Source organism: Microcaecilia unicolor, chromosome 3 (assembly GCF_901765095.1).
Source record: "Microcaecilia unicolor chromosome 3, aMicUni1.1, whole genome shotgun sequence".
NCBI classification, from domain to species: Eukaryota; Metazoa; Chordata; class Amphibia; order Gymnophiona; family Siphonopidae; genus Microcaecilia; species Microcaecilia unicolor.
In genome coordinates, this window is record NC_044033.1 from 479,627,851 (window position 1) to 479,638,716 (window position 10,866).

The 10,866-nt window shown below is 42.3% G+C and overlaps 1 protein-coding gene across 1 annotated transcript; it reads right to left on the minus strand.

Moving 5' to 3' along the window:
- Positions 1–2,330: 2,330 nt before the first annotated feature.
- EEF1A1 (eukaryotic translation elongation factor 1 alpha 1) lies at positions 2,331–8,765 on the minus strand. Its single transcript, XM_030199044.1, has 8 exons — positions 8,676–8,765; positions 7,296–7,473; positions 6,577–6,756; positions 5,879–6,175; positions 4,855–5,005; positions 4,353–4,609; positions 2,857–3,091; positions 2,331–2,727 (listed from the first exon to the last, which is right to left on the minus strand). The coding sequence occupies exons 2-8, from the start codon at positions 7,437–7,439 to the stop codon at positions 2,603–2,605; spliced, it is 1,389 nt and encodes a 462-aa protein (XP_030054904.1). The 5' UTR covers positions 7,440–7,473; positions 8,676–8,765; the 3' UTR covers positions 2,331–2,602.
- Between the last annotated feature and the right edge of the window lie 2,101 nt (positions 8,766–10,866).

The following is a 10,866-nucleotide window of genomic DNA, read 5'->3' on the forward strand; positions in this document are numbered from 1 at the left end:
ACCAGCAATGGACGTCTATGGACTGATCCATGGCCAGGGTTCCCAGGTATCTATACACCAAGGAATTTAGCTCTCTTCAATCATCCAGTTGCAATAGCTGCTGGAGTCAGATAAATAGTGGCAGGTTCCAAAGATAACACCTTGTACTTCTGTCACTGATTTTGTCAGTGTTCTCTACCATCTGCTGCAGGAGGAAATATAACCCACTTATCTGGGCTGATATAGCAGGCTAACATCCCCGTTTACAAAGCTGCAATGCAACAAGTGAATGGGCTGTGTCAGAGGAACAGCTGCTAGCGCAGCTTTGTAAAAAAAATAAAAAGGGGGACATACAAAATCAAAGCAATATAAAATCTCAATTGAAGATGTCTTTCATGAATACTTTACCCAAAAATTACTATAATATAATTTAGTCCAAGTGCTGTTCATTAAATTCTTGACTGCTTGGGGAGAAGACAGGTTATAAATGTTATAGTGCTTAATATGCCCCATGGAAAATGATAGCTACTGACGTAAAATCAAACAAAAAAAAACACTTTGGTGATGTTGCCTGTACGTGTTACATCGTATGATCTCTAGAAGGGAACTCTCCTTGTCACACCATATGTATGAAAGTACAAGTAACTTTGGGACTAAGATTATATCCAGCACAGCCCATTTCATATTGGTCATGGCATAAATGCACAATGCTAGCTCATCTAAGAAGTATTTTTCAACAAGATCATATGCATAGCAGAAAGGAATAAACTGTCCTAGAGTCATGGAAATGTATGAAAACAAACATGAAGTAACAGATCCTCCTATACAAACTGTTTGAAGCTCAAGAAGCTAGGCACAAAGATAATCCACAAAGTTTTATGAGGAAGTGATCTGTTAACAGCAAGTGCCCAGACAATTAAATTACTCAGTATATACCAAGGGTTCTCAAGCCAGTGTGTGGGACACATCCAACCAATCAGGTTTTTAGGGTATTCACAATGAATAAAACATGCACTTCCATTGTATGCCAGATTTATAGAATGCATATTCATTGAAGACATCTTGAAAACCTGACTACTACCTGGGAATGGCCCAAGGGCCAACATCTGTAACAAGTCAGAATGGACAAGTTCAAGCAGGTAAACTAACTACCCATCAATAGACACCAGATTCATTGATAATGGAGCACGACTTAACACAACCATAATGAAAATGATCTTAGCTTTTCAGTTTTGTACTACAGCATGGGTTTTCAAGCCAGTCAGGTTTTCAGGATATCCACAATGAACATGCACAAGATAATGCATGAGAAATTTGCATAGAATGCCTATTGGCATCTCAAAAGCCAGAGTGGCTAGGTTGAGAACCTCTACACTTAAGTCCTGACTAGCTTCAGGGAGCTTCTACCTAGCTGAAGCAATATAGCATTCCAAGATGATCTGCATTACAAAAATGCAATGCAGAAAAGTGAACAAAAAGTGTAGTTAGCTGTTTGAAGAATGAGGTGAACCCAGGTTTACTCTTTTGATGTGAGATTTTTATTGCGAGAACTTAAGTCACATTTTCATGTCAATGGCTCTCAACCTAATTTAAAACACTAAAATTGTCTATACACAGAACCCTAACAATGAAAAGATTTAAACTATAATTACTTCAAAACACATTAAATTGCTACATGAGCAAGTCTCACCTGAAACATTTTTAGCAAAGACACCATGTCATCTTGTTTTACCCTTCTAATTAAAGCATTAACAGCTGCTACCCCAAACTAACTTTTGTTGCCCACACATTACAATAGTGAATGTGTTGCATATAGTTGAAGTTGGGCCATTTTACATGGAGCCCACTTGGTTCAAAAGCGGAATGGTCAGCGTTTTGGGCTTGCAACTGTAATGCATAAGCCAGGTATCAAAAATATAAACATTGCAGCTCATTTTCAAGGTATGCTCAAGGCACAACCCCTGGGTACAGCATTAAAGAATATAGTATTACAAAAGGATGGAAAACATAACTGGGATCTATGATATTTCGACGGGGGGGGGGGGGGGGGGCTTTAATATTTGGTTTAAATTTGTCACTAATTGTACCACTTAAAGTATAAATACCCTGTAATTTACAATAGACTTTACTTCGAAAAATATCCTTGTTCCAAGTAAAAATTCATTTTAGTAAAGTAACCCCTGCATTTAGCTGTAGTGGCTTTAAAACAAGTGATATGAATATTCCTAAAAAGGTCCCAGAATTATCTACAGAGCATAAAAACAAAAATGAATTCAATTTTGGACTTAATGCAAGATAAAATAAACACTGTTCATTAAGTTTTATGCCATATCAAACCAAGAAACACACCATTTTTGCGTTAACTTTTTAATGGTCTCAATTTTGTGACAGATTTTGGTCAAGTTGTTTCCATTTAAAAATTATTGATTTAAAAGACTAATAACTTAAAACTGTCACTGAACAAATGGTCCACAAACATTCCTTTCCTTCGGATGCTTTTACGGTGCATTGTAATCATTAACCAGTCTTTTACTATTAAACTTAAATGGCCAATTAAGACAAATAGTTCAGAGACCATTTTTCCACCACTGGTTAAGACTGAGGTGGGTGGTGCTGCACATATTCATTTGGCTTTCTGGGCCTTCTGAGCAGACTTTGTGACCTTGCCAACCCCGCCAGCCTTCTTGTCAACTGCTTTGATGACACCAACAGCAACAGTCTGTCTCATGTCACGGACAGCAAAACGACCTATAGGAATGAACAAAAGTCCAGAAACGGTCAAATGGTAAAGATCAAAGACCAAAATGTTAAAACTATACAATACATTCATGGTATTTTTAATTTGAGTGGTCTTACTACACAAAATTCAGAACTTACCCAAAGGAGGGTAGTCAGAGAAGCTTTCCACGCACATGGGTTTGCCTGGGATCATATCAACGATGGCAGCATCACCAGACTTCAGGAACTTAGGATTGTCTTCCAGTTTCTTACCAGAACGACGGTCAATCTTCTCTTTCAACTCAGCAAATTTGCAAGCAATATGAGCAGTGTGACAATCCAGCACAGGTGCATAACCAGCACCAATCTGGCCAGGATGATTCAGGATGATAACCTTGAAGTAAAATAGAAAAGTTAATAGGTGTTACAAAATGCAATGAAATGCACAACCTGCATAACTAGATGGAGAAAGTCCCTTCTCCTGTTTTCAAGTCTGTCCCTTAACATGCCATTCAGATTTTTCTAGCTTTCATTATAATAGCTTTTATACCACATCCCTGAAGTCATTTCAACTGCCCCAATTAAAGTTAACACTACAAAAGAAAAAAGTGGGAAATATCAGCAAAAAGGAACAAAACCACAAAAAAAAAAAAAAACCTCACCTAGCAGCAGTTTTTGCTTTTAATATTCCTGGTTGCAATGATTTATGCACTAAATGGTTTGTTACAGGTTATGATTTTTCATGGGTATCACACTTAGCTCACCTGAAGCTTTACCACGACAGAAAAGAAAATGCTGACACTACTGAGGCTTTTTTCCTCTTTATAAGCTTATTTATGGAAGTGTTTAACCATCTCCCTCCTACAATTTAAAGTGGAGATAACCAGATATTTTTCTACCACTATTAAGTCTACCTTCAAATTTTCTAGGACAATTAAGGGGAATTAATCTAAGTAAAAAAAAAAATAAAATGTACAACATGCAATCCTTCAAGAAAAGAGATTTCAAAAAAGGGCCTCCAAATCACAAAACTCAAGACCAGTGCCGTAGCGAGGGCAGCTGACACCCAGGGCGGGTCTCGGATGCGCCCCCCCCCCCCCTCCAGAGTGCATTCTTACCACTGGTGTAGGAAAGGGGACGGTGGGAGGGCCGCTCCGCCCCGAGTGCACATCGCTGGGAGCTGCATCTGCTCCGCTGGTTCCCTGCTCTCTGCCCCGGAACAGGAAGTAACCTGTTCCAGGGCAGAGAGAGCAGGGAACCAGTGGAGCAGACCCCCCCCCCCCCACCAGCGGCATGCACCCGGGTCGGACCGCCCCATCCCTTCCTACGCCACTGCTCAAGACATCCATTTTTAGTGCACAAGTAATGTAGAATTTCCAAATTCGCCTTGATTTGGTTACAAAAAACTAACCGGGTAGAGTGGGGCAAGAACCAAAGCAACCAGGTTAAAATCCTACTACTCCTTGTATTCTTCAGCAAGTCACCTTAACCCTCCACTGCCTTGGGGGAAGGGGACAGGAAAAGTTATACCCAAAAGTAATCTCTCAAACTACTGAAAATTTTGAGTTAAATTCATGTCTGTATTTGAACCAGCCATTTTACTCCACATAGATTCTAAGTCTCAAGTCCAAAGGCACCTAAAAAAAAAACCATACCTGTGCTGTGAAGCCAGCCGCCTCCTGGGGTGGATCATTTTTGCTGTCACCAGCAACATTGCCACGACGGACATCTTTGACTGAGACGTTCTTAACATTGAAACCGACATTGTCACCTGGAAGAGCCTCGCTCAGTGCTTCATGGTGCATCTCAACAGATTTTACTTCAGTTGTAACATTGACAGGGGCAAAAGTTACTACCATGCCTGGTTTCAGAACACCAGTTTCAACACGACCAACTGGTACTGTTCCAATACCTGTAAGAAAGAGTCCAAGATGTTTTCTTCCATTTTAAGATACTGCTGTACTGGTTTATGACCTAGCTAAAAGCAGCCAAGATGATGGCACAACAAACCGGAAAAGTCCTCTATTAAATTACATGTTACTAGTTACAAGAGCATGTTACTACCTACAACTTTCAGAATGTCCTCAACACTTGCACATTTTACTTTTTAGGTAAATTATGTGAAATGTGAATAAACCTCAGAAAAGAACTACTTACCACCAATCTTGTAGACATCCTGAAGTGGTAGACGCAGAGGCTTGTCAGTTGGGCGACTTGGGGGCAGAATGGAATCCAGGGCTTCAAGCAGAGTTGTACCACTAGCATTGCCATCTTTACGGGTGACTTTCCATCCCTTAAACCAAGGCATCTGTGCTCAGAGAAAAACAAAAAATAAAATCAGCTGTTACAGATTTACATCTAATCTGTTTACTTGCAGTTAATATACTATCAATTCCTCAAAACAGAACACTAAACAGAAGCGCTGAGCAAACAATTCAGATTCTAACATGCCCATTAGCATACTCAATACTTTGTTATATTTATACCCCACATTTTCCCACCTATTTGCAAGTTCAATGTGGCTTACCGTAAAGGTGTTTGCCATTTTGGTTGATAAATACAAGATTGTGTTGTGGTCAGATGAGTGAGGTGAATCAGGCGTCATGGGTCAAGGGAAAGAGGATAGTTAATTGTCCAGTACGATCTTTGATTGTGTTGCAGGGTGTGGGGATTTATGTTGGGTCGTTGGGATAAGCTTTTCTTGAAGGAGGTGGTTTTTTTAATGACTTCCTGAAATTTAGGTGGTCATGTATTGATTTCACAGCATACGTCCATTCCATAGTTGTGCACTTATGTAGAAGAAGCTACATGCATAAGTTGTGTTGTATTTTAGCCCTTTGCAGTTTGGGTAATGTAGGTTTAGTCTCTAGTTGGAGACTTAACACTACACAGCTAAGTCTCCAACTAGATGCCTCCCCCCCCCCCCCCCCCCAAAAAAAAAACCCCAAAACCAAAACAAAACTAAGTGGCCATGTGAGTTTGCCTGGTTTATCTGAAATACCTTACATCAATGCCTCAAAACAGAACACTAAGAGTACAGTAAACAATTCAGTTTAATAAACATGCAAAATGGTTTGGTGGCCATGTTTCATAGGTTTATCTGAAATCTGTCTTATCACAAATGCCATTTTGCAACTGTGATAAGGCTAATGAATTGCCATATCATAAAAACTATACTTACATTAGAACTAGGTTCAAGCATATTGTCACCATTCCAGCCAGAAATTGGCACAAAAGCCACAGTATCTGGGTTATAGCCAATCTTCTTGATATAAGTGCTGACTTCCTTGACAATTTCTTCGTATCTCTTCTGGCTGTAAGGTGGTTCAGTAGAATCCATTTTATTAACACCCACAATCAGCTGCTTTACACCCAGAGTGTAGGCCAGGAGGGCATGCTCACGAGTCTGTCCATTCTTGGAAATACCAGCTTCAAATTCACCAACACCAGCAGCAACAATCAGGACAGCACAATCAGCCTGGAAAAAAAAATACCTTTCAGTACCAACAGACCCATAGCGAGGGGAGCCGACACCTGGGGTGGGTCGCCGCTGCGCACCCCCCCCCGGGTGCAGCACAGCGCACCCTCCTTCCTCTGGAGCGCATACCTGCGGCGAGTGACGGGCGGGAGGGCCGATCCACCCCAACTGCACGTTGCTGGGGTGTGTCGGCCCTCGCTGGTTCACTGCTCTCTTTGTCCCGGAACATGAAGTAACCTGTTCCGGGGCAGAGAGGGCAGTGCACCAGCGCGGAGCCAACACCCCCCAGCGGCGTGCACCCGGGGCGGACCGCCCCCCCTTCCTACACCACTGAGTACCAAACAATCCATTTAAAGTATTGGATCTCTAGCCTGAGTTCTGCAACCCAGAAAGGTACATACCTGAGATGTGCCAGTGATCATGTTCTTGATAAAGTCTCTGTGGCCAGGAGCATCAATGATGGTGACATAGTATTTGCTGGTCTCAAACTTCCAAAGGGAGATGTCAATGGTGATACCACGCTCACGTTCTGCCTTCAGTTTGTCCAACACCCAGGCATACTTGAAGGAACCTTTTCCCATCTAACACAGGCATAAAAATCTTATTAAGTCATGGGTATACCACATTTAAAACCTACAAACAAAAAACCCAAACTGCTCTGCAACAGCAGTTATGACAGGACTGCTTCCTCCTATTTCAAGAAATTAATACTGATGTTTGGCTAGGCCTAATTTGGCACAAATGGTGACAGATTCCACAAGTCACCCTTTCAGTTATATAGCATGCTAGTTACCTCACTTAACATAACACTGTCCATCATATAAGTATTTCTCAGATTTAAAATAGACAAGTAATGGTCTGAACTCGGCTGAACAGGAACATTTTACTAGCTAACTACAAACATCTCCCTTCCCCCTATACTAGGGAACTTGGTAGTTTTTTTTTACACAAATGAAATGGCTGAATTCCAATTTCTTAGCGAATGCCATATGAAAAAGTAAAAATGCACCATTAACATTTTCCTTAAAATGTGGTACAAACTGAATTTAAGAACCTCTAAATTTGTTTCTCACTCTTAAGTCATTAACTAGTACCTCCAACAGAAATAGATCAGACCCACCTCAGCAGCTTCCTTTTCGAACTTCTCGATGGTTCTCTTATCAATGCCGCCACATTTGTAGATAAGATGTCCGGTGGTGGTGGACTTGCCGGAGTCTACGTGTCCAATGACGACGATGTTAATGTGCGTCTTCTCTTTCCCCATTTTCGGTAGTCAAGTGATGTTTTTCGATAGACACCTTAAACAAATTAAAAAAAAAAAAAAAAGTGAAATTCACGGCTGTAAGAAAATTTTTAAAAACATTTCTAAACAGATTAAACACAAACACACCAAAATTAATTAGGCCTATCCCATCACAACCCCGGCGACGCTTCCACTCGCAGAAGCGCGGCTGAGCACATGGCTCCACCCGGCAGAAACCAGGAAAACCGGCTCGAAAAGCAGCCTTTCGGGTCCATTACTAGGAGGCTAAAAACGTTGATTGGAAAAAAAAACTAGCAATAGTTGTCCAAGCGGGGCGGGGTGTTGGGCGCTGCCTCCTCCCTTTGTACTCACGGCCTGACTCAGCCGCCGTCCTCCATTTTGTGGGAGCGTTTCACCAGAGCAGGGGGAAGCCGCCATGTTTTTTTTCCCTTAAACAAAAAGATTACTCACCACCACACGCTTCAACCAAAAAAGAAAAGCAAAATCCCTTTACCAGCAGCACCATCACAATCCTAAGCAAACACCATTTCATTTATAGATTTTAAAAAAATAAGTTAAAATTTGTAAATGCCCGGAAGGTGGTAGAAACCGAATCCGCCATTTCGCAACCAGGCCCCGTCACGTGAGGCCTCCGCCGCCTTACAGGCGACAACAGAATCCACGCAACAAGTTAACACTACCGACAAGAACCAGAGAGTACGGAGAGACTCGCTACAACGGAGAGCGACTTATGACAAAAGGCAGCTTAAACTCCCCTGTCCCCTGGTGCTACTAACCATCCCGTTCACACCACGTTAAGTCCATTACCGAACCCCTAGTGGGATGGCGGATCCACCGCGTCGAACTTACAACTAAACACTCTTCAGAAAAGAGAAAACAAACACGATATAACCCCAAGCTCTGTCTAAACATTCGGGGGAAAAAAAAAAACCCTCCTCAAGATATAATCCCAAGCCCTGTTGTGTAATACGAAGGCCAAATGCCCGGCTTCTTGGAAGATCGGGCCCGGATAACTGCGAGGACCGTGAATATCCTTTGCATCAGCCCACACTGATTTTAGACTAGCGTAATATAGTAAAGAACTGCCTACCAGTTGGGGGCTCAATAACGACTTAACCCGCTTTTACACATAAAAGCCCTCTTAAGTCCACTGCGTCAACAAGCTACAAGACCCAGATCCACCGCAAAACCCAATGCCCAACCCACTACTTCCCTCCAGTCACCCGTCTCGCTCACCTGCGAACTGCCGACAGACCCGGTGCAAAAAGAGCGAGAGCGCCTTGCGCGCGATTTATATACCCAACCGCCGGGCGGTGCCGTGACGACTAACGTCACTGCCAACCAACATTCCAAACCCCCCCCCCCCCCTCTCCGAGAAGGTGGGGGAAGGGCGGAGGGTAAAGAATAAAAAATTGTCATATTTTAACGGAATGAAATAGAAAGTTACGAAAGCCATTGGAAAGCAGGTAAAGGAACACGGTATTAAGATATATAATCATGAACAATGATCTATCAAGGGTGTTTATTTCTCCCACCAAGCTTCATAAGACAAACTTTTGGCCTCTAGGGACAAAATTGCTCAGCGTGGCTCGTAAGGCCTAGTCACAGGCGAGTAGTACGCAAGGCCTATGAAATCTCGAGTGTAAAGTACCGAAACGCTACGCAAAGCAGTATAGCGAGCCTGGCCACTTTTCATCGCTATTTCAACATTAACACACATACAGCCCTGGCTCCCGGTGTTTTCCTTATAATGAGATTTTGGGAACTTCAATTCCTTTACTCATTTTTAAATTTGTCCCCAACCCCAAGTGACTAGATTCAACCCACATTTTTCGAGTCAAAATGAACTTCGATGGGAGATATGTGATATCCCGCCTATCTGTATGGTCTAATTGTGCAGCTCTGCGTAGGACACTCGTTAGGTAACATTCATTGTATTTCTTTTTTCACGCAATCTAAATCAGTTCAACTCCATCATCCTTTGAAAGAAAAATGGTTATGAAGGAATATTCACTTCACTATAGGATTTTTAAAGGTAAGTACTCCAGTTTTGAGGTGCAATCCCAGCCACGACACTTTATAGATGGTACAGCCGATAGGCAAAAGGTAAAACACGGATACAGCGGGATCCTCCCGGATTCCATTTAAAACCCTTTAAAAGTTAATTTTTTTTTCTTTGCCCAGTCGTTTACATATGGCTATTTTACATATATTCCCAGCAGATAGCCCAGTTTTCATTACACCGAGCTACAGACGCACTGCTTATGCCAGAAGGAGGAGAAGTAACTCCCAGCGCGGTTGCACAACGGGAGATACGCCTGCCTCCGATCAGCCGCCGCCACCAACTCTGTCTCTCACCCAGCAAGGGAAGCACGTCCCCACCGGGACAAAAAGCCTGTGCCACACACACAACCCAAATCTCAACAAACTCTCGCCAAATTCGCAACAGCGGGGGAATTGGAAAACGTGAACGAGCGGAAACAAACGTACGTAATTGATTGCAACGCTCCCGGGGAGGAAGAGCGTCAAGGACGAAGGCGAGGCGGAGGGAGGGAGGTTGAGGGTATACGCCACGCCACCCGGCGTTTCAGCTGTTGCGCCTGAGTATCGGTCGTTATATTATACGGCTAACAAGCCCTCCCCTATTTTGGACCCTCAAATTAAAAAGCCACAACCACAAGCCTGTCACAAACTACTGAGTGAAGACATGGAAACAGTACTTCTGCGTATGTTAAGAGAAAAAATAGATACTCCTCGAATTTAACTATACTGTTGTCATAAGACATTAATATAAAGTTGAACTGTAGTGCAACAACTTTGTATACAATATAATTTTACACGTTTTTAGTTGTAGTGGAGAACTGAAGCTGAAAATTCATAGGAGTTAATGCTGCACATGACATCAGAGCTTTAATATCAAGACTTAACCCCTGTTTCTTCAAGTTTAGTAACAGGAGGTTATTACGAAATGGGCCTGGGAGATCGGGGTGCCAACTTTTTTTTTTTCCCCTGTTGCAATGGAGGTATATATCCGTATCAGCCACTGCTTGGGTCCTAATAAACTTGTTCTGCAGCTCTTTTTACTCCCTTGTTTTGGTTGGTCATTTGGATTTGCTTTTTTTTCCCCCACCCTTGGTCTGCATTGCTTGTGTTTTGGGGAAGGCGTGGACCCCCTTTCTTCCTGTTTCCATCAGAGGACTATAAAACACTGTAAATAAAGTGTTATTAAGGCAAGTATGTAGATAATCTAAACAGAGCAGATCAAAATTGTTATAAACACCGCTTGCCAAAAACATTGTTGCAGGAATGGAGGCATGAATTTGTGATGCTTCAGGAGTCAGACAGCACACACCAGTATGAGAGAAAAATCTTCTTTATTTGCCAGCAAACAAAGCAAGACATCAGTTCTAGCTCTCTTCTCTCTCTC